General features: G+C 36.3%; 1 protein-coding gene across 9 annotated transcripts in view; it reads right to left on the bottom strand.

Moving 5' to 3' along the window:
• The window catches only part of RAPGEF6 (Rap guanine nucleotide exchange factor 6), a 219996-nt gene that overhangs the window by 92952 nt on the left and 101774 nt on the right, over positions 1-25270 (bottom strand). For all 9 annotated transcript variants that reach the window (XM_054694436.1, XM_054694440.1, XM_054694442.1 and 6 more), the window contains 6 exons: positions 12722-12899; positions 10681-10817; positions 8857-9015; positions 8149-8301; positions 3256-3420; positions 1088-1195 (listed from right to left, as the gene is read on the bottom strand). In XM_054694436.1, coding sequence (XP_054550411.1) covers positions 1088-1195; positions 3256-3420; positions 8149-8301; positions 8857-9015; positions 10681-10817; positions 12722-12899 — 900 coding nt within the window. The remainder of the gene's footprint in view (positions 1-1087; positions 1196-3255; positions 3421-8148; positions 8302-8856; positions 9016-10680; positions 10818-12721; positions 12900-25270) is intronic.

Raw genomic sequence — 25270 nt, 5'->3', positions numbered from 1 at the left:
GAGGTAAGGAAAGTGACAAAAATCTGTTGATTTCCTCTTTTAATTCTATCCACTTATATTCTATGAATAATAATTACAGTGTCTGAGTTTCTGCTATATACCAGGTTTTGTTCTTGTTGTATCAGTAAGTTAGGGTGGTCAACTATCAATATGAGACTGGCAAGACAGTAAAGCGACCTGCTCAATTTAACATATATAGCAAGTGGTGGTATTGGATCTAAATTCAAGCAATCAGACTCCTCAGCTTTGTTATTATTTACTTCACTAAAATTTCAGGTTGCTTGGAGTAGAAAATTCAGTTGCAGCTCAGTTTTATAACTGATAGGGAGAATAGTATAGTTTCGCAAATCACTACTATAGAAGCTAAGAGAACCTTGAGGGGATGATCCTAGGCACTGCATATTTAAAACAAGTGAACTCACACACAGAAGGGAGACTTAAGAATTTAAGCATGATTGGGGAGAAAGAATAACCAACGTGAGAAAACTAAAGTCAAATAATCTGGCTGGATATAATCTAGGTTGCACAGAAAAAAAAAAAAAGCTGAAAATAGAGGTAAGGACCTGAATAGTGAGAATTATTGTGATTGAAAATACTCTGGTTTATGGACAGAGCAATATTCACATCATTTGAAATTTAAAAATGATCTTATGGCCAGACAGAATAGATTAGGAAGGGGAGACTGGAACTAAATCCAGCAAGTTATTGTAATAGATTATGCACAATGAAACACGGTCCTATACATAAACAAGGTGAAAAAGTAATGGCTGTGAGAGACCACAGGAAAGTGTAATGTCTGAATCAGTGGCCCAGATGATTTTATAATTTATGAGTCTAATTATAAGTGACTGGAAGATAAATTACTACTAGTTTTTAAAACAGAGTCAGGAAGAAGCAGAATTTGTTTGCAATGCAGTGGCAGATAAGAAGTCTAGAATATAGAATATTTAATTTATATATAGAATATAAATTTGAAAATTCTCCTCAATTATTCCAAAACACAGGAGAAGATGAAAGCTGTTTTGAGTTGCTTTTCCTTGAAAGGGAGGACCCTTAAGCTCTGAAGATAAATTCTTTTGGGCCTTACCGTATCTTCCAGATTCTTTTCAAATTCCTCCAGAAATCGAGTCATAGCTGGATCACCTTCAAAATCATTAAAATGATTATTTACCCATAGTAACACAATCCGTGTGACCTGTCGGAACATGGAAAGGATAGCATACAGTGATGAGAAGCATTCGTTCTGCAAAGGTAGATTCCAAAAGAACGTCCAAAACTGAGAGGGAACTGAGCTTTATGGCTACTCTTCTTGCTTCTTTTCCTATACACTAAAGGTTCACTCCAACAGAGAGGAATAGTTTAGTTTGAACTGTTGCTTCCTTAGGAACGTAAGTAACAATGAGAACCAAAGACTTTGCCTTAGTGAGAAAATACAGGTCTGCATGCAAAGACATACATGTATTTCAAAGTACATGGGGATACATGTTTCAGACAGTAACTTAAAATGCAAGCTTCTAAGAGCAAGCAATCATACTAAATGTTTCTACAGTTAAGTGCATGTTTAACCAAAGCTGTTTAACAATAACGAACTTGAAACTTCCTTCATTATAAATACTTCATTATAAACATGTGACCTTTTATGCCTGGCTTTTTTTTTTTTTTTTTTTTTTGGGACTATGTTTTCACAGTCCATCCGTGTTGCAGCATGTAACAGTATATATATCATTCCTTATCACTGTGTGGCTATACAGTGCTTTGTTAATTCCTTCATGAGGTGAGGGACATTGAGGTATTTCTATGTTTTGTCTACTATCAATAATACTACTATGAACACTTGTATAAATGTGCTTGTTTGCACTCTTGTTTTTAAGTTCTTTTGGAAATATACCTAGGAGAATTGCTGGTTATTCTATGCTTTACTTTTTGAAAAAGACAACACAATTTTTTTAAAAGCAGCATTATCATTTTTCATTACTAGCAAAGTCAATTTTTCTGCATCTATGTCAAGACATGTTATTTACTTTTTTTTTTAATCTATCCTAGTAGGTACAAAGTAGATCAATGTGGTTTTGAGATCCATTTCCCTGACTAAAGATCCTGAATGTTTTTTTTTTTTTTTTTCATGCGTTTGTTGGGCATTTATACATCCTCTTCAGAGTATCATCTATTCAAATCCTTTGTCCATTTTTAAATTGAGTTGTCTTTTTCTTGTTAGGTTATAAGAGTTCTTTGTATCTTCCTGATAGTAGATCCTTACAGGTATCTACAAATATATTCTCCCATTCCATGTGTTATCCTGTCTTTCTTGATGGTGTTCTTTGATGTAGAAAAGGTTTTAATTTTGATGATGTTCATTTCATTCATCTTTTCCTTGCTGCTTTTGCACTGGGTCACTTAGCTAAAAGAATCACTGCCAAATACAAAGCCACAATTATTTAGCCCTTCCTTTCTTCTAAGATGTTAGTTCTATTTATTATAGGTTTCTGATTCATTTTGATTTAATTTCTGTATGTGATATAAGGATCCAAATTTTTTTGGAGGGGAGGCACGGAGACATCTAGCTCTTATTTTGTTAATTCGCTAGCATGCCTTTTTCCCCTTTGGAATTAAACTAACTATAGATAATGGCAAAATGGGTGAGGCATGCTTGCAGTTTTGTACACTTTAGTTTCTTAAACAATAGAAGTCCACAGACCAATTACATTCAATTTATTGCCTTTCAGCCATTTTGGCCCTACTTTTAATGTTCTTAACATTACTAACTTCCTATCAATTTGCTGTTAGTAGTTTTTCTATTAAATGGATAAACATGCAATGAAATAAGGTAAAATCTAATTAAAGTAACTGTTTTTAATGAAAAGAAATACTGACAGCTAGATTTTTAAAAGTCACAGTAGAGATAACGTCTAACAAATTGTTTTCAAATGATTATAAACAATTATATTTTGAGGCTTCCCAACAATCTAAGCCCTTCTGAAAAAAAACTTACTTGGTGAATACTTAAACTATTAATCGCTTTTAAATGTCTTGTTGATCTCCTCCAGAAAGACGCTATACCACATCTTTAATACTTTTGCCTTTTTTAGGTTTATCTCTACTGCTAACAAGTGTTTTGTCATAAAAGCAAGCAGGAGATATATTTGTATATATTGACTCACTAATTTTTTTGTATGACATTTATCAACTGCAAAGATTTTGTGAAAAAAATTTGAGGGATAAAATCACTATTATGTCCCTTTTATTCATGAAACCAACCTTATCTCTTAAGCTATCAATTTTAAACCATTCCAAAAGTTTGATTCCAACATCCAAAGGACTTTCAAGAAATGTTCTATAAGTTAATAGGAAATCTTCTATATAAGTTGGGTCCACAATGGAATGTTCTTCTATTAAATGCATGATGAGACGCTCAGGTGTTGCCTAAAAAAATCCAAGAAAAGAAAGGATCAGAAAATAAACAAGCAGCTCAGGAACCAAAGAACTCCTATTGATTACTTCCCATTGTGGGCACTCTGTCAGACAAGGTCTCGAGTTCTATAGCAGAGAGAATGCAGTTTCTATAGGTTGCAATCTGCCAACATCTAGGCTTTTAGAGAGAAAAGGCAGAGGAAAGGACTATCTATTAACAGTTATGACTGTTTCTATTGGCATTTTATCATACTAGGACCTCTGAGCTTTACTGATTTACCTTGATGTCCAATTACTGCCATATGTATTTGCATGTAATTACTATCTCAAGATAACAGAAGGAAGACTCAACTTTAGAGTTCAACTTTAAAAATGTTTTCCTCCAAACTTAATCTTCAAATTTTCTTATTCCCCAGGCTATAGGAACAAATACAAGATACCAAAGTTTACTGTTGCTGTTATTACTGTTATTGTTATTTCCCAGAAGAGAAGCATCTCTTCTTTAGCGTCTCTGTGCTAGTTCACCATCTTGAGAGAAGTCAGTACTAGAGTTTGCACATTGAGAGTTGACTGTCTCCAATTTTTTTAAAAGGAATGTAAATATTTCTATACTGCTCTTTAAGTTTCCAAATCAACACTAATCTTCGCAGTCTTTTCAAAAGTAGGTACACAGAATAGAAATAACACAAATATTAAGCTTGATATAAAAACCCACCATTGCCTATGATATCAAATTTCAACTTGCTGCATCCATCCAATTTCACTGACTTGAAAAATTGTTCAGGAAATATATATCAATACTAACAATCTTCTAAGAATTTATTTTTTTAAAAAAAGTATCCACTGTTAACAAGTTACATAAATTATTTCTCTAAATGGAAGTTAGAAGGTTTTTCATATAACCTATTTAAGGGACAAAGCAACATATCAGTCATTTTTATTCTTCCATCATCCAAAAAGCACTTCCAGTCTGAGACCCTTAAGGTGAGTTTATCATTGGGGCCAATCACAATTTAGGTTCATTTAAATATGGCTCATAGGCAATGGATACTTAAGTTAGGGGTGGAAATGATCATCAATTAAAGAAAGGCGATTATTCTTTTTTTTTTTTTTAAAGATTTATTTATTTATTTATATAAGCACTGGGTACAGTCAGAAGCGTGGGAGGGTGAGAGAATTCACCAGAGCCAGAGCAGGGAGCAGAACAGGCAGAAGGACCGAAGTACACTGCTGAGGGGAGCAGCGGGCAGCAGGAGAGGTCTGCGTGCCATGTGGGACCCTCCTCCGGTGGCCGGGGAGCAGCCAGGGATGGAACCCGCGCTGCAGAGGGTGCGGGCAGCTTCGCAGCCCAGTGCGCAACCGCTGCACCACCGGGGAGGCCCAAGGCGATTATTCTTATTGGTTAAGTCACTGAGGAAGGATCTCTGCTTAGATTAAGTCAAAAACTCATAATTTTATTTAACAATGAATCCCACAGCCAGGCAGAGAAATATCACCGAGGTGCTCACTAGTATCCAATAATATGTAATTCTGGGAGACAGAATTGGCAGGTGAAGAAGATGGCTGGCCTGGTTATACCGACACAGCAAAAGACTGGTTGTATGAACAGGTAAGTAAAAAGTACAGAGCATAACAAGAGCCACAGTTGGAGAAGGTATTTACAAGTATAAAAAGGTCAGAGGAAAAACTCAGTAGTTTAGTGGGAGTACTGATATGAATTCATCATTGTCAAAGATAAATGGATTAATAAGTTAAAGGTATGGGGCCTCCCCAGTGGCGCAGCGGTTGAGCGCTGGGTTGCGAAGCTGCCCGCGGCCTCTGCAGTGCCGGTTCGATCCCCAGCTGCTCCCCGGCCACCGGAGGAGGGTCCCACATGGTGCGCAGACCTCTCCTGCTGCCCGCTGCTCCCCTCAGCAGTGTACTTCGGTCCTTCTGCCTGCTCTGCTCCCCGCTCTGGCTCTGGTGAATTCTCTCACCCTCCCGCGCTTCTGACTGTTACCCAGTGCTTGTATAAATAAATAAATCTTTAAAAAAAAAAAAATGTTTAAAAAAAAAAAAAAGTTACAGGTATGTATGTATTTACAGCAAACACATATGTACATTTCCTAGTTCTGTCTGCTTAGAGGATTAAAAGCTATGACACCTCAGTTGTACGGAATGCAGTTAGTGTTCAGATCTTGGTTTTTGATGCTATTCTCCACTAGAAGGATGCAGGGTACTCTGGAGAAATGGCTACTTTCAAAACTGAAGGAAAGTACAACATGAGCCTGGAACATTAAATTTTTGTTAGATATTAAGGAAGTTCTTAACGAAAGAAAAACAGTCAAAAGGAAAAGAAGTCTCTTGAGAGGGTCCCACTGCCCAAACCAGGAAAAATTTGACCATTGGAATAACACTGATGTTAAGTCCATACTAACATAATTAATGAGTGCAAAGAGAATGTTCATCTTTACAGCAGAATGAAAATAAATCATTTTAGGCAGTAGTCGTCAATGAAAACAAAAACTGGTGGATAGAGGGTTACAGGAGATACTGACACAATCCCAGCACATCTTTTTTCGAACAGTTATCAATTTCCAAGAAAGAAATTGTGACTTTACAATGAAAATACTCAGCAGACAGACACAAACATGACCATCAATCAAGGGTAACTTCACCAGTGGAAGGTCAGATTGACAATGTGTGCTACCTGAAGATACACTGAAAAGAGCACATACTTTTGTGGAATTTCTGCCAGGAAAGCATCATAAAAAAACACAGGACAGATTCAGTCTGAGGGGAAAACTATGGAATATAAGGTCCATATTCTTTAAAAGTACAGGATTATGAAGAGGAGAGACTGTTCTTGGAGTAGATTAAGTTGACATGACAACTGAATTCTACTGTATAACTGGATGAAATCTTAGAGCAGAACGGAAAAAGGGCCACCACTGGGAGAATTAGTGAAAATCTACATAGAGACTGTGGGTTGAATAGTTTTACTTTATCACTACTAATTTATTTCCTCACTTGAAGGGAGAGTGGTCTATAGTGCTTAAGCAGGGGGTATTCTTGTTGTTAGGACATACACAATGAAATGTAATATTTAGGAATAACGAGGCATCATATTTGCAGACTGCTCTCAAATATTCAGAAAAAATGATAATGGAGAACACGTAGTAAAATCTTAGCAGCTGGGTGATCTGAGTCAGGTAGCTCCCCTTACTGTTCTTGCAACTTTCAAGTTTGAAATTGTTTAAAAATAAAGTTATCGGGCCTCCCCAGTGGTGCAGAGTGGTTGAGCGCTGGGCTGCGAAGCTGCCCGCAGCCTCTGCTGCGCCGGTTTGATCCCCGGCCACCGGCGAGGGTCCCACATGACCCGCAGACCTGTCCTGCAGTGCCCGCTGCTCCCTTCACCAGTGTCCTCCGTCTGTCTGCCTGTCCTGCTCCCCACTCTGGCTCTGGTGAATTCTCTCACCCTCCCGCGCTTCTGACTGTACCCAGTGCTTGTATAAATAAATAAATAAATCTTAAAAAAAAAAAAATAGTTATCAAAAAACACTAGCCCCGGCCCTCCCTGGTGTGCAGGCAGTTGAACACAGCGCTGTGAAGCTGTCCACAGGCCTCTGCAGTGCTCTTTTAATCCCCACTGGCCTCAGAGCAACCCATATGGCGAGCAGACCTCTCCAGCCTCGCCTGCTGCTCCCCTCAGCAGTGTATTTCGTCAGTCTGCCTGTTCTGTTCCCTGCTCTGTCTCTGGTGACTCCTCTCAGCCTCCTGCACATCTGGTCTGTATCTGGCTCTTGTATAAATAAAATAAATCTTAAAAAAAAAAAAATTCCCAGGAAAAAAAAACCAAAAAACACTAGCCCTCATAAGAAGATAGCTTATAGCATTCCACCAACCAACCATATGTTCTTTTCTACATGTAAAGCTTACAATTAACAGTTTAGGAGAAGAAAAAGACATTGCTGAGGAATTGTCTGACTACTGAGGATGAAAAGATTTGATGTCAGCTTGTCTAATATATGAAATAAGTACTGCATATGAATTAAAAATAACACATTTATTGATTTTTGCAACCAAGACCAGCCTTTAAAAGAGAAAGAACCATGTGTTTATTTATACTCTCTTTCAAATATAATTCCTCTATTTTCCAGCTAGAGATCTTTAAAGTGACAGGGGGCAAAGGAGATTATGGGAGAGACAATGGGATAGGGGTGACAGGTAGTTAAAGAGAAACCAGTATGTGGAATAATACTAGGATTTTAAAGTGATAATGTTTTTTAATTTACCTCATTTAAACCTAATATTGTCCAAATTTTCAGATAAGAAAACGGAGGGTCAAGAGGTGTTAATGTCTACTTTCATGCTAGAGATCCAAAGAGCAATCTACATCTTCATCTGGGATTTCTTGTGCCATTATGGTTGATACTTGCATTTTCTATTTTGTTTCTAAAATACTGCTGTCTTTGAAGAAATTACCTCTTGTTATCAATGAATCATAATATGAGTCTGAGAAGGAAGACCGTGACCAATATCATCTAAAATATCCTACCTACAATGATATTTGACAGCAATGTTACCCATCTTTATTAAAACATGTTTAAAAAGACATTAAAAAAGACAAAAGAAACATGTTTACATTAGATTTCAAAATTAGTGATATATCTTGCACTACTCAAAAAGCACTTCAAAACCCTTTTAGCAAGATGAAAGTTTTATTGTATCAGCCATCAGAATAATCAGTAAAACACCTACCTTGATTACAATGTGTCCTTTCCTGGTTCCACTCCGATCCAGTTCACGGTGCTCATGCACCATAACAATTTCTCCCTCTTCCTCAACTTTATGAGTATTTTTCTCCACATGATTTAAAATTCTCCAATAATCTTGCTGGGCTATACAAACAAACTGTCCAAGAACAACATGGGGACAATTAATGAAGCTATAATACATAAATATATCACTACGCACCAAGGCAGAGCACATAGGTAAGAAATCAAGTGGCATCAGTTTTTTAACCCCTTAATCCTTAATAAAGTCAAAGCAAAATAAATAGTTCACAAAGAGACCAAAGAAGTTAATCCGTTTGAATTCTCATCTAAAAGGAGAAGTGAACATTTACTTCTCTCAAAACTGACACTATGCAAAGAAAACATGAAGCAGGAGTAAGTTAGAAACAAACAACGCAGAAGTTCCTATTTCTTTCCTTCATTTAAAAAGGACTAAACTGCGTAATACCAGAAGTTTAACATATCAATATTTATTGAATATATTGTCTTTTAAAAATTAAGTTTGTTCAATTCCACAAATATTTAATTCACATATAAAATGTGTTTCAGTTTCCTTTATACAAACTGTTAACTTCTGAAACCCCCAAATCAAGCCTTTTATTTTGAGGAAGGAAATGCATTCAGCCATTTTAAATCAATGAACCAGAGTACATGATCAAAGAGAACAGCTTACCTGACAATCATCTACTTTAGTCCTTACAACACCGCGCATGTACTGTTTATCCAGAGTTGGATTAATTCCAAAACTATTTCCCATAAAAAGATTTTCAACTTTTCCATCTGGATGACTGATTTCTACAGTGCCATTTAAAATAACATACCACGAGTCAAGCTATAGAAAAAAAGATTTTAAAGACCTTTTAGGAACAGTCATATTAAAAAGATGACTAATTGAAAATTACAACTTGTGTAATTTTAGAAAGAAAAAGATCTTGTTATATTACTAAATTGTTCACTTATTAAACCATTAAAAAGTATAGCTTATTCTTTCTTCATTTAGTCATATACTTTGACAGCAGGCATCTGGTTTTTCCACCACTGTAGTGCTGTGTCTAGAATAGTATTAACTGGCACAAAGCAGGAACACAAAAATTTTAAGAGAATACTGAAATTTGTGGAAGAGAAAGTTTTTTCAAAATCCTATGGTTTATAGAATTGTTAAGTTTCTGTATTATGTTTGTCTTGTTTTACATTGTTGAAATATTTAGATTAGCCTTTAAAAATATTTCAATAATATACTTGTCCGGTAAACTCTCTTCAGCATATTCCATGTGCCAGAAAACTTCTAGCATATGAAGGGGAAAGGCATATTCATAAATCTATAGGTAAGTCCCCTGCTCTCAAAGAATTTCCATCAAACAACTCTTAAATTACCCAAATACCCTATATATTATATCCTATGGTTATACAGTAAGTTACTTTATAGTAAGTAATACCATTACTTATTTTTGGGTGTATTTTGATCACATTCAATTTTTACTATTATAAATATGCTACAATAACTATGTCTTGGCATAGCATTGAGTTTTTTATAACATCCAGAGGAATGATATTCGTAAGTAATAACAGCCTAGACATCCATGTTAAATATTTCCAAATGACTTTCTTTAACTGTTGTTTATATTCCTATTAGAAGTATATGGCAATGTTCACTGATGACATCTCAGGATTATCAGTTTGATGAGAAAAATATTGCAATATTTCCTAAAAACAGTAATACTTTTCAATTCCTCAAATCCTCCCAGTTGCCATCTGACCATTTTTGAACTTGGAATGCTCACATAAATGCCTTACCTGGCATCAGTTCTCTAGGAGGCAAAGGTACCAAAAAATTTTTCTATTCTTTAAATTATAATAATAGATAAGGGCCTCCCTGTGGCAAAGGGGTTAAAGACACAGCGCAATCAAGCTTTCACCAGTGACTGCAGCATGAGTTCGATCCCCAGTGGGCCGAGGAGCTGACCCACATGGCGCAGCAGACCTCTCCTGTCTCACCCGATTCTCCCCTCAGCAGTGTATTTCAGCTAATCTGCTTTTTCTGCTCCCCACGATGTCTCGGTTGAATCCTCTCACCCTCCACAACTATGGCCCACACCCCATTTCTTGTATGCATAAATAAATCTTTTTAAAAAAAGTATAATAGATAAAAGGGATGAGGAGAGTAAATACTAGAAAAACATTTTAAACCACAATTTTAAACCATAATGACATAAACAGTACAATAATTAAGAATTAAAAAGTCCTACAACTTAGTTTGAATCAAATCTGATTGAATATTACTGATTGAACACCGATATTGTGTAATGTTCACTGTTATAAAATAGAACACAAAGGAAAAACAGGTACCTTTTCAGAAATGATAAACACCCCAATTCAGCATTCATTTAAAAATGTATACATTTCAAAAATGAGAATTTACACAAGTCTATGGAAACTAAATTAGTCTAAAAATTAGCTTCCATACTACATAATGTGCATCATTTATTTGCTAACCTACCTCTTGCCCATCTTCAAGAATAACAGCTCCAGCCTGCTCTACCACTTCAAAAATCATCACTGAACAGAGTTCTCTCCTTACGGACATGGTCATATTTGCAAAAGCAGGGAGCTGATGCATAAACTCCAGTAATTGTTCTATATTGAAAAAAAAAGGATGGAAATTCTATTATAGAGATCACCAAGGACTATATTCTGAGAGATAAAATCTAGAATTCAATACCCAATTTCCATCATCTTAAGAGTTGAACAAATCAACACAAAAACAAAATAGTAAGTAATTACACTAGGGCTAATAAATGTGAATTCTATACTTCAAGACTGTTCTTGGAAAAAAAAAAAAAAAACAGTTATTTAAGGTACGCACCCATATGGTATCCCTAACGTTGACTGTTATAAACCAACATTACCGCAATAAAAACAGAATTAACAATAGTAAATCTTTAAAAATCTCATTTCTTGTTACAGAAATTCCCCCTAACACACGTGTGCATGTGTATGTATTCAGACTCACGTGAAAATACTGGCATACTGAAAGATACCAGAGTTCCCACCTCCACAGAAAATGAAGAATTTACACATATTCAAATAAGGCTGGGAAGTTTATCTAATTTTTTTTAGTGTGAGCTGCCACTTACAGTGGTTGAATTTGGTGAGGGCCCTTAACTAAAGCAATAAAAAAAAAGTTTAGTGAAAAAAATCTATTATATTGGATTAGAGCCTTTTTTTAATGCTACCAATAAGCGTCAATATATAAATTAGGGATAACAAATGTGAATTCTAATTGAAGATTTGTCAAAGCAACTACAAGGTGGCTTTGCTTAATTTAGTCAACAGATGTTTATCAATGCCTGCATTCACATATTCCCTTGTATATATACATGAGTAATAAATTTAATATAGGGGAGAAAAAAGTGGTAAGCAAAGGGCCCAGACAGAAATAACTCTAAGCGGTATCTACCCTACAGATAAGTGAAATTACATTTCAGATTTTAAAAAGCTTTGTGAAAAATAGGATGGGATACAATTCTTTATTAAACATGCATTATCTTCATTGTGATTAAAACTGAAGTGTAAATTGCAGTTTCATAAGTGTATTATATATCATTACAGTAAAAAGGAGTGTTCAAAAGTACTGATCTTTTACTCACATAGATTCTAATAGCATCTTCAAATCTGAATGATAGTATAGATAGCATATAAAAAGGAAATCAAGAATAAAATCTTAACTGAATCAACAATGACTTCAAGTAATCTCTGACTTTAAAGAAAATATTAACATAATTACTATTACTCACCCTACCAGAGCAACCAGTTAAGAAATTACATAAAGGAAAATTCATCAAGTTTTATCCAACATATATATGCTTTTTTTTTTAAGCTAGTAAAAGTAAACATTTATGTGAAGATTGTAAATTTTTTTAAAAGTGGATACATAGATACTGGACACTGCTATACTATGTTTTAAATGTCTCATAGGCCAGAAGGGGAAAATCACTACATTAAGTCTTTCTTTTATAAATTGGGGCAGCCAATCTCAGAGATGGTCTCAAGAGATCCTTGCTTCTTGATAATCATTTTTCCCCTTCTACACTATGTCAGGGTTGTGCTGAGGCAAAATGAATTAGGAGTAAGTGATAACATGGGCCTCCTGAGGCCATATCTTAAAAGACGGTGGCATCTGCCTGACTCTCTCTGGGACTACTTGCTTTGGGAAAGTTAACTGTCATATTTTAAGGACATCAAAACAGTTTTTGATTAGGCAAGGAACTCAGGTCTTGTGACAAAAGCCACTCGAACAGACCTAGAAGTAGATCTTCTAGGTCATCCCCATGCAGTCTCAGATGACTGCAACTCCTGCCGATATTCTGAATACAACTTCTCCAAAGACCGTGAGCCAGAACCACTTAGAGCTAAACCACTACTTAATTACTGAGAAAATAAATGTGTTGTTTTAAGTGACTACATTTCGGGGTAATTTGTTATCCAGCAACAGGTAATTAAGCTATAAAATTCTTACTATGAATAGATTGATTTCTTACCAATGTCATCATCAGTTTTGTCTGCAGGTTCTTTTTCAAGACATTCTCGAACAAGATCTCTCCCCTGAAGTGGATCTGTTCTGTCAATCTCTTCATCTTCCTCCTCTTCATCTTCAGAATCAACAGGTCCTTCTGGAAGACGTGTTAAATCTACATCTCCTACCTCACTTTCTGTAGCCTACAGAAAGAAAACTTGATGACTCATCATTTTCATGTTATAAATATGCCAGTGTGAACTGATCAAAATTACCCACCCTAACAAATTTTATAAAGAATTGGGCAATATTTTATGTTGTATATAAAAACAAAATATTTATGGAAGGTTTCACTCTCCCTAAATACAGGCTATCATTCCATAATCTAATATCTATGTGACAAATCTGAGTTAGCAAGTATAAAATGGTCAGGAATCTCAAATATCAATGAATTAATACCATGTCTTCCAACAAACTCTTGTCTTTCTTAAAAATACGAATTTTTTTAAATATGAAGTACAGGATAAAGATATTTTACCAAGCATCATTTTATGAGTACAAATACAGCTTTGGAAATATACTAGTCTTACACCCTATAAAGAAACTACTATTTTTTTAATTTAAATATTTCATTTTATATAATTCTTACATCTTTTTTCATCTTTGCACAATGTATGCATTTTCATTTTGGTTGTATTCCCCATACAACTGCACCCGCCCCCCTTATTTTGACTCTAGTCTTTCCTTTTCCCGCCCCTCCTTCCTCCCCCCTCCCCCAGTGTGTCTCTGGTTTATAGTTGCTTGTTGATTTTGATTTTTACTTTGTATTAATTAGTCTTTTTCCTGGTCTCTTATTTAGGTTTTCTAAATTCCTGCTATGAGTGAAACCATTCGTTATTTTTCTTTTTCTTTCTGGCTTATTTCGCTAGCTCCATCCATGTTGCTGCAAACTGCATGTGTTTATCTTTTTGATTGCTGAGTAATATTCCATGGTGTATATGCACCACATCTTCTTGATCCAGTCATCTATTTTTGGGCATTTGGGTTGCTTCCATAGCTTAGCTATTGTAAATAGTGCTGCTATAAACACAGGGGTGCAGGTGCCCTTTGGAATTAATGTTTTTTGCTGGATCATATGGAATCTCTATGTTTAGTAGGTCAAGAAATCTTCACACAGCTCTCCATAGTGGTTAGACCAGTTTGCTCTCCCACCAGCAGTGCAGGAGAGTTCCTTTTTCTCCACAACCTCGCCAACATTTGTTGTTGCTCGTTTTTTTAATATGTGCCATTCTCACTGGTGTGAGATGGTATCTCATTGTAGTTTTGATTTGCAATTCCCTGATTACAAGTGATGTTGAACATTTTTTCATATGCCTGTTGGCCATTTGCATTTTTTCTTCAGAAAAGTTTCTTTTGAGCTCTTCTGCCCATTTTTTGACTGGATTATTTTCTTTGTTGTTGTTGAGTCTCATCAGCTCTTTATAGATTTTTGTGACCAGTCCTTTATCATTAGTGCTGTGTGCAAAAATGTTCTCCCAGTCGGTGGGGTTTCTCTGTTTTGGTTATTGTCTCTTTTGCTGTGCAGAAGCTCTTTAATTTGATGTAGTCCCAGCTGTTGATCTTTGCCTTCACTATCACTGCTTTGGGTGATGTGTCTGTAAAGATGTCTTTGAGGTGCATGTCATGTAGTGTTTCACCTATATTTTCTTCTATGTATTTTATGGTTTCAGGTCTTAAGTCTAGTTCTTTAATCCATTTTGAGTTGGTTTTTATGCATGGTGTGAGGTAGTGGTCAAGCTTTATTCTTTTGCATGTAGCGACCCAGTTTTCCCAACACCATTTATTGAACAAACTTTCTTTGTTCCAGTGCATATTCTTTGCTCTTTTGTCAAAGATTAGTTGACCATAAATTTGTAGGTTTATTTCTGGATTTTCTATTCGATTCCATTGGTCTGTGTCTGTTCTTGTTCCAATACCATGCAGTTTTGATGATTATGGCTTTGTAACTACTAGATTTTTTTAAAAAGTTAAGGTGTAATTCATAAAAAATGATGAAAATGTCTTTTAGGAGTAAAATTTTCTGGAAGTGGAGTTATCAGGTAATGTTTCTAAATACTACACTGATGCTCAAGCAGCTACAAATCAAGTAAGTTGAATATAACAGAACGTCATAAAGCACTAAAATATTAATATGAGAGAAGGTTATATAACTTTGGTCCAAACAATTAGGTCTCATCTCCTATAATGAATATTTACTATTATATCTGTCCAGAAGAGACAGCAATTCCTTTAGGGTATTGCTATTCCTTTCCAACTTTCTGGATTTTCATAAAATTGCAAAGCATCCTTTCTTTTCTAGTTGCTGAAGTGGAAATATGTGATTCAGATGAGCTTACAGCCACATGGGACTGCCTCTCTGTGGTGGAAAAAAATAGAACCAATAAAAAGAGAAAGGGGCAAGAGAATGGAGGAGGAAGACCATAAAAGAGGCAGGTGTAGAAAGCAATAGAAAAATAGAGCATGAAGGACAGAGATTAAAAAACACAGAATGTGAACAGAGAAATCAATGGAAAAGGGACACAGCAATTAAAAAAAACAGCTTGCAGGACAGAGATTAAAAACAGAACATAGCATTTGCAGCAAAGAGCACTAGTGATAGAACAATGGGGGTGGGTAGGATAAAAGTAAGTAAGGACAACTACAGACCAGTCTTAGCAAACTGAATCCAACAAAGAATCAAAAGGATTATACACCATAACCAAGTGGGATTTATTCCAGGGCTAAAAAGATGGTACAACATCTGAAATCAACACAATTCACCACATCAACAAAAAGAAAATAAAACCTATGATATTATCAATAGATGCTGAGGAAGCATTCATGAAGTTCAGCATCCATTATGATGAAGGTGCTCAATAAACTTGGAATAAAAGGAACATATTTTAACATAATAAAAACCATATATGACAAACCCACAGCTAACATCATTCTCACTGGTGAAAAACTGAAAGCCTTCCCATTAAGATCTACAACAAGACAAGGATGTCCACTCTCACCACTGCTTGCAATGAGCAGTAAGGCAAGAGAAAGACATAAGAGGAATCCAAATTAGGAAAGAAGTAAAGGTATCATTATTTGTAAATGATATAATATACATAAAGAGGACCTCCCTGGAGGTGCAAGGGGTTAAACACAACACTATGAAACAATCCGCAGCCTCTGCAGCACGAGTTTGATCCCCAGCTGGCCAGGGAGGTGACCCACATGGCACAGCAGATCTCTCCTGGCTTGCCTGCTGCTCTCCTCAGCAGTGTATTTCAGTCAGTCTACGTGTTCTGTTCCCCACTCTGTCTCTGGTGAATCCTCTCACTCACCCACCTCCGCACCTCTGGCATGTACCCCAGCTCTTGTATGCATAAATCTTTAAAATATATAAACAGAGAACCCTAAAAAAAATCCACAGAAAAACTAAAAATTGAAAGTTCAGTGAAGCAGCAGGTCACAAAATCAACACACAAAAATCAGTAGAATTTCTATATGCAAGCAATCAATCTGAAGAATTAAGAAAACCATCCCACTTACAATTGTACCAAAAACAATACCTGAGAATAAATCTAACAAAGGAGTGAAAGAATAAATCTAACAAAGGAACTGAAACCAGTTCTTCCTGGTTATGAAACTTTAGAGTTTAAGTGGAATACATTTCTATTTTTGGAACCACAAACTTGCTAGTGGATTACAATCACTTTTGTAAGATAAAGTTTAATTTAATTATGAAAGCTTTTCCAAAAACCGAGTTTATTTACATACCCTAATATTAACCTATTATAAAACACTGCTAAAAGATACAGAAAAAGACATACAGATCAGAAGAATCAACATTATCAAAGTGGCCATCCTACCAAAAGCAACTGATAGGTTCAATGCAATCCAATAAAAACCTCAATGGCATTCTTCAAAAAAAGGGGAACAAATACTGCTGAATTCATATGGAATCACAAAGAACACTGAATAACCAAAGTTCTAAAAAGGGGAAGAATGGAGATATTATATACTCCTAGACTTCAAACTATATTAAAAAGCCATAATAATAGGAACAGCATGGTACTGGAACAAAAAGAGACACAGAAAAATGGAATTGAACTGAAAGTCTAGAAATAAAATCACACATATATGATCAACTGATCTATGACAAAAGATCAAAGAACAAGACAAGGATGCAAGGAAAGTCTCTTCAAGAAATGGTCCTGGAACAAGGAAAGTCTCTTCAAAAAATGGTACTGGGAAAACTGCCACATGCAAAAGAAAGAAACTAGACTACTATCTCACACCATACACAACAATCAACTCAAAATGAATAAACTTGGATGTAAGAAACCATAAAAACTACAGAAGAAAACAGAGGCAAAATACTCCATGACTTAAGTGTGTGAAGCATCTTTCAGAACTTGTCTGCAGAATCAAGGAAAACAAAGGCAAATATAAACAGCTGGGACTAAATCAAACTAAAAAGCTCTGTACAGCAAAAGACACAGTAACCAAATGAAGAGGCATTCTACTGAATGGGAGAAAATATTTGCATACCGGCCTTCCTGGTGGTGCAGCAGTTGAGCACTGGGTTGGCGAAGCTGCCTGCAGCCTCTGCAGCGCCCAGTTTGATCCCCAGCCGCTGGCAAAGGTCCCACATGGTGCGTTGACCTCTCCTGCTGCCCGCTGCTCCCCTCAGCACTATACTTCGACTGTCTGCCTGTTCTGCTCTCTCCCCTGGCTCTGGTGAATTCTCACCCTCCCGCACTTCTGACTGTACCCAGTGCTTGTATAAATAAATAAAATCTAAAAAACAAAGAAAAGAAAATATTTGCATACCATATACTGATAAGGGACTGATATCACAGATCTACAAAACACCTATACAACTCAACAACAATAACAAGCCAATTTTAAAAATGGGCTAAAAAACTAATAAAAAAAAAAAAAAAACACTTCTCAAAATAAGAAACGCAAATAGCCAACAGGCATAAGAAAAAATGTTCAATATCATTTATTATCAGGGAAATGCTAATCAAAACCACAATGAGAAACCGCCTTATACCTGTGAGAATGGCCCATATTAAAAAAACCAAAACAACAAGTGCTGACAAGGAGGTGGAGAAAAAGGAACATTCTTACACTGCTATGGGAATGTAAACTGGTCCAGCCTTTATGGAAAGCTGTGTGAAGGTTCCACAAAACACTAAAAATGGATCGATCTACCACATAATCCAGCAACTCAACTCCTAAAAACACACTCAAGACAAAAAAACACTAATTCAAAAGGAAACCTAAACTCCTAATGTTTATTGTAGCACTATTTTCAATTGTCAGGATAGGGAAAGAACCTAAATGCCCTAATAGAGATTAGATAAGACAAGAAGATGTTATATATACACAATGGAATACTGCTCAGAGATCAAAAAAGATAAACTCACTCCATTTGTGGCAACATGCATGGAGCTGAAAGGGGTTGATCCAAGCAAATTAAATCAGAAGGAAAAAGAAAAATATCATATGGTTTCACTTATATGTGGAATATAGAGAAACCAAACAAAGGGTCAGGAGGAAAAAGACAAAACTTGCAAAATGACCATAGATCTAAACCATACAGCAGGGGAGGGGCAGGAAGAGGGGTCAAACAGGGGAGGGAAGAGCACAAGGGACCGTGGAGATGGCTCATGGGTACTATAGTGGTGGGAGGACTATGTGGACTAATATTGTGCCAATATTAACAATGATGAAAAAAATTTGAAAGAAAGAAAGAAAGAAAAGCAAGCAAGCTACAGGAAGTTCTAGCTAAAAGACTCCAGAGACAGACAAGGGCAGACCCAGTTTCAAGCATCTAGGTTCCCTAGTTCCAGAGCTACCTCTGCTTTCTCTGTCCATCACTAAATTATTCCCTTTTTCCTTTGTTAATTCAGGCTCTGATACCTGCAACTGAAAGTGTCCTAATCTGTTTCGTAAGACCTATTTTACACTTCCTTTGGATTTCTGCAAAGCTTTAAATAAGAGATGATTAAATATCAAACAAAATCTTAAGATTAGATAAGTTGACTTTTTAAAAAAAAAAAAATTTATTTATTTCTACAAGAATTGGGGTACAGGCCAGATTCGTGGTAGGGTGAGAGGACTCAACAGAGACAGAGTGGGGAACAGAACAGGCAGACTGACGAAATACACTGCTGAGGGGAGCAGCACAACAGGAGAGGTCTGCTGCACCATGTGGGACCCTCTCCGGCCGGGATCAAACGGGCGCTGCAGAGGCTGTGGATAGCTTCACAGCTCCGCACTCAACTACCTGCGCTACCAGGGGAGACCAGACAAGTTGACTCTTAATTAAAGGATCATATAGGGGTAATCTTACCTCTTGACTACCATGGACTCCTGAGTTCTTCCTGGTTATGAAACTTTAGGGTTTAAGTGGAATACATTTCTAATTATTTTTGGAACCACAAACTTGCTAGTGGATTACCATCGCTTTTGTAAGATAAAGTTTAATTTAATTATGTAAGCGTTTCCAAAAACCTACTTTATTTTCATACTCTAATATTAACCTAAGAAACAAGTATAAAAAAACTCTAAGGCAATTATTTTACACACAATTTATTTTCCAGAGTATAGGTTATCCTTGAAACAATCCTTTTCCATTTAATCAATTTTTTAAAAGATTTTTTATGCATACAAGAACTGGGGTACAGGCCAGAGGTGCAGGGGGTTAGAGGATTCACCAGAGACAGAATGGGGAACAGAACAGGCAGACTGACTGAAGTACACTGCTAAGGGGAGCAGCAGGTGAGCCAGGAGAGGTCTGCTGTACCATGTGGGCAGCTCCGCGGCAAGGGATTGAATTCATGCTGCAGTGGCTGCTGACAGCTTCATAGGTTGCGCTTTAACCCCTTGCACCACCAGGGAGGGCCCCATTCCATTTAATCAATTTTTAAGAACTACCTTGTCTTCAACTCAATCTCAGGTTTTCATTACCTGACCCAAACTATTTTAACCTAGTCTCATTCTTACCTTTTATTAGATTATGTCTGATAGAAAGATGGATGGCTCACCAAATAAAGAGTGAAGGTACAATTCAGTTTTGTGGACAACGGGGAAGGTTTATTAATGTCATCTTTAAGAGTGGTAAAGACATTTAAGAAAACTCTTTAGAGAGAATGAAAATGATGGGTTGGGACTGAGAGAAGGCTACTAAAAGAACTCTTGACCTGTCCACCAGAGACAGAGTGGGGAACAGAAGAGGCAGACTGACTGAATTACACTGTCGTGGGGAGCAGTGGGCGAGTCAGGAGAGGTCTGCTGCGCCATGTAGGTAGCTCCCTGGCTGGGGATCAAACTCGTGCTCTCATGCTGCAGTGGCTGCGGACTGCTTCAAAGGTTACATCTTAACCCCTAGCGCCACCAGGGAGGCCCTCTTAACGCTCTCTTAAGGTCTTATGCTAAGGAAAGAAAATAATTGAGCCTTAAAATTTCTTTTACCTATACTTTTCAAAGGCAGGCGAAAGAAAAAGGATGAACGTAAGTGGTTTAAAAATACACTAAATTGGGAAAATGTGGAGTATACAAGAGCATAAGGTGGCAAATTTAGAAACAACAAAAGAAAGCATGACCAATAATAATATGCTAAGAAATTAAAAAGGATTTTGCAATTAAAAACAAGTAAACAGAACAGGCGATGTTGTGCCTAAGGTTGGACTAAGCAATTCCTGGACTAAGCAAAGGTAAGACAGGTCTTGAAGGTAAAGGCAGATGTAATGATCACCAGGACTGGAACACATACATGATGCAGTATCTACAGCAACAAAAATTTACTAGATATGTAAAACAAAGAAATATGATTCTGGTAGGATAAAAATCAATCAAAGAGACATGGAAATGATGGAATTAGACAACAAGAACTTTCCACATTTATTATAATAAGTTAAAGGGGTTAAAAGAAAACACAAACATAATTTGCAGAGGGGGGAAGAACTCTCAATAAGATAAATAAATTTAGGAAGAGTAAACTTGATGGGCAATAAAAAAACTACCAAAACTGAAGCAAAGAGAAGGAAAAAGTCAAAAAGAAAATTTAACAGAGCCTCAGGAACTTGTATGACAGATTCAAGAGTTGTTTAAAATATGTTGGTAAAACTTAACTTTAGTCTTTAACTTTCAATTACTATTTTAGTCTTTCAACTACTTCCTCCTAGTATAACTTGGAACAGAACAGATTCTCACAAAGTTATAATAAATGAATTTAGTCCAGAAAAAAAAGTTATGTGGTGAAAGGACTAAATAAGACAAGTATTAATCTCTTGTGTGTTTCCTTTCCCACAGTATGAAAGTGTCTCTGTGTTTAAGTGTAAATATAATTTGGTGAGGCAGGCAGTATGAGGTGATTTTCTGATGACTTAGCCTCCCCAAAGAAACCACCAGAGGATATCCTTTTCCTGTTCACATCAAAATAACATGAAGTTAGGATGAGGAGAAATATAAGTTAGAATGAAAAGCTACTCAAGCATACAGAACTCAAAATTTCAAAATTAGAGCAAGTATTAAGCCAGAACCTTAGACTTTCAGTACTTCTCTTAGCTTTGTTTCTCTTTTTACTATTTCATTCAACCTTTTAAAATGGAACTCTCAGTCCTTATGTTGTCTCCTTGTCAGAACAGAAACCCTGTGAAATCAATTCTTCATAGTAATGCTGTCCAGGCTGGCTCATTCAGTAATCTCTATAATAGGGCAAGCACACAAAGTAAGGCCTCCTTTAGGTAACAGTGAACCTCGTCATGATGTTAGTTTCCACTTTCAAATGTAACTTAAAAAAAAAAAAAAATCTTCCAGATTACTTCCTAAGTGTCAACACTACTTAACTCCACATGGGATATGCAAGTAAGAAACAGACTCTACTCTTCATAAATACTACAATGATGAAAAATGTCAAATATACAAGTAACTACACTAAAAAGCAGAGTGAAAAATGCAACGAAATCTACAAAAAATGTTGTGGGGTTCCAAGACATTATTATAGAAGAAAAACAAAAGAAATTCTAAATTCTTTTGTTTTGAAATCTTTAAAATTGTATATATTACAAATGCAGTGAAAGGTTTGACAATATGAAAACACCATCTAGGTGGCACATAATCAAAGCAAGGGCTGGGAAAAGGGAAACACGCCAAGGGAATAGCATATGTATTGTCATGGGCGATAAGTGGGGAATAGTGGAATGTAAAACTAGAATATGAACATGAATTTGAAATGAGGTGAAGTATAAATCAGCTTTTAAAATAAAGTCACATTGCTCTTATAATTTACTTCATGTTGGAATTTAAAAGATAAGAAGAGTAGTCAAATAACAGATTTTGACTAGGAAATAGATGACATGCTTATTAGAAATATTAAAGTATAAGGAAATGGATGGTGGGGCAAAGCTAGGTGAGGTGGCAAAATAACATTCTGGTGGAAATGTGGTACCAGAATTCTGGACAGACTGGCACAAGAACTTCGAAAAGTTTAAAATGAAGTGTTTTTTTGCACTCTTATTTGCACCAGTAGTAGTCTGCAGTCTTAATAGGAAAAATCAGCAGTACAAAGTTTTCTTTAAATTCCAATTTTTGTCTCAAAATCTTTAAATCTGGATATACTATACACATCATGAAAGGTACGAGTCAATAACTTATGATGGAGAATTTTCTGGGTAGGTTACTGTTTGCTTAAGGCACAAACTTTACTTCACTGTTAAATTGTGAAAGGCTCTGAGAGAAACAGCTTTCCCTGCAGAAAATGTAAAACAAAGGCATAACAAAGTTTTTTGGTTTGCTTCAATATCAAATGGATATGCATACAGTCAATCAACATATATGAAAAGAACCATGAAGGCTGAGCAGTGCTAATGAAGATCTGCTGGTATGTAGAACCTAGCAAATTCAGCAACCAAGAGCAAATGTTCTGATATACCATTTGCATTATCATCCTCTACTGAGTATTTTTACAATAAAAATATTTTACAACCTAACAAAGAAAGCAAAGCATCAACCCGACAAAGAAGTGGTTAACCAAAGCATTGGGATTTCTAGGAACGCGTTTACTTCTTGCATAGAAAGTAAAGAGATGAGGTCCTCACTGGTGGCACAGGGGTTAAAGACACAGCATTATCAAGCTACCACCAGCCACTGCAACATGAGCAGTGTATTTCCATAGATCCACCCATTCTGCTCCCCATTCTGTCTCTGCTTCTGGCCCACACTGCAGTTCTTGTGTGCATAAATAAGTCTTTTAAAAAAAACAAGTAGGGGTCTCCCCTGTTGGCACAGGTGGTTGAGTGCAGTGCTGTGAAGCTATCCGCAGTCTCTGCAGCACAAGATTGATCCCGCCGGCCGGCCAGCAAAGATACCCACATGGGACAGCAGACTTGTCTCACCTGCTGCTCCCCTCAGCAGTGTATTTCCGTCAGTCTGACTGTCCTGTTCCCAGCTCTGTCTCTGGTGAATCCTCTCACCCTCCCGCACAGCTGACCTGTACCCCGGTTCTTATATGCATGAATAATCTTTAAAAAAAAAATAAAAAAACAAGAGGTGACGGATGAATGTATACCACTGGTTATTTAAAAATAAGTTAATAAAAGGCAAGTGTTTTAGTTCAAGTATCAACATTCACAATTTACCAACTCTCAGAAAAGATTAAACAAATAGAGAAAAGAATCTAAAGAACGTACTCCTTATTTCTTGAATATTCTTTGAAGACACAAAAATATTCTCTTCATGAACATCTAACATTTATTTTAAGATTTATTTTTATTCATACATGCACACAAAAACTGGGGTACAGGCCAGAGGTGGGCGGGGCAAGGGGCGTTGAGGAAATTCACCAGAGACAGAGTGGAACACACTATTGAGGGAAGCAGTGGGCAAGACAGGAGAGGCCTGCTGTGCCATGTGGGCTAGCTCCCTGGCCAGAGATCCATCTCAAGTCACAGTGGCTGGTGATAGCTTGATAACGCTGATACCTAAGGCCTGCACTCCAGGGAGGCCCCATTCTAACATCTTAATGCATGATTTTGGCTAAAATTTAAGCTAATATGATGACACAGAAACATTCACATCGAAACAATCACACAATTTTTACCTAGACTGTGGTAAATGCTTAATTCTGAAGTTGCTTTGAGCACAAAGGCTTTTAATTTTAAACCAGAACACACAAAAACTCTCAAAAAGGAAATGCATAGGAGTATAGCCACACCAGCCCATATAAAATAGTGGAAACAATTTTAAGTCAAGAACTGCTGTTGGACAGAAAAATACGCAGGCAATACGCTCCTGGACATTAACTGTAGGGATGACTTTGGAGACTGGACTTGACTCTAATGGCAGAAGAAACAAAAGCAAAAAGTAGGAAATGGGAACCTATGAAACTAAAAGGCTTTGTTCAGAGACAGAAACCATTACCTAAAAACTGCAACCTACTGACTAGGAGAAGATATTTGCACTTCACATGTCTGACAAGAGGTTAACATCCAAAATATATAAAGAACTTATACAATACACAGTAACAACAAAAGCAAACAAACCAATCAAAAAGTTGTCTGAAGAACAGAACATTTTCCAAAGACAACAAAGGCCAACAGGCACATGAAAAAATGTTCAACATCATATATTAAGGAAATGCAAATCAAAGCCACAACTAGCTATCACCCCATATCTGTGAGAATGGCCTATGTCAAAATGACTAGAAACTGTAAGTGCTGGCGAGGATGTGGGGAAAATAAAAGGAAACCTTGTACTTGTTGGTGGGAATTTGCAGTAATGCTGTTACAAGTGAGAAAGTAAAAAAGACAATTAGGGGACAGTTTTCCTCATTTGTGGAATACAAATAAAGCAAAAGAAATAACAAAATAATTCTCAGACTCTCTAAAAATATGATCATTACCAGAGTGGAAAGGGAAGAAGGATGGAAAATAAAAGAAGAGACAGTCAAATTGAGGGAGACTACACTATAAATTTGGTGGTGAGTATGGTGAGGTCTATACACAGAGAGGTACTCCTGAAATTTATTAGAATTGTAAACCCAAGGTAAATGCATAAGATTTAATTAAGAAAATAATTGCTGTCTTTCTTGTATCTTCTCTCCAACCCTTCAAATTAAAAATCCTTGCACATTGTATAAGGCTTTGCTTATACTGCCACAAGCCATGAATAGATTTGGAGTGTTGATTTTTAAAATCTCTCAAATGCCAAAAGGATGTATTCATGGCTTTTTCTGGTACTCTAAAAGAAGGTTTTAGTCAACTGAAAGACCGAGAGTCCACTATTGATATTTAAGTCCTCTGCTATGCTTTGCTTTAGACTTGAGGTTATAATTTGATATACAGACAAATAATTTGGTTAGTATACCTTACATTATCCATTTTTAAAAAGTTGAGATTTGTAGAAATTCTGCATTTTGGGAGATATATTTTATCAATGTATTATTGCTCTGCTTCTAGTCCTTGTACGCTCTAGTAATTATTCTTTAGAGATTCTTTTATTCTTGCTCCTATTTTTTATCTTTATTGCC

Source organism: Talpa occidentalis, unplaced genomic scaffold, assembly GCF_014898055.3.
Source record: "Talpa occidentalis isolate TD23 unplaced genomic scaffold, MPIMG_talOcc4v2.1 talOcc4.13, whole genome shotgun sequence".
Lineage (NCBI taxonomy): Eukaryota > Metazoa > Chordata > Mammalia > Eulipotyphla > Talpidae > Talpa > Talpa occidentalis.
The sequence above is the reverse complement of the archived record's forward strand: the minus strand, read 5'-3'. Positions and strand labels throughout refer to the sequence as shown.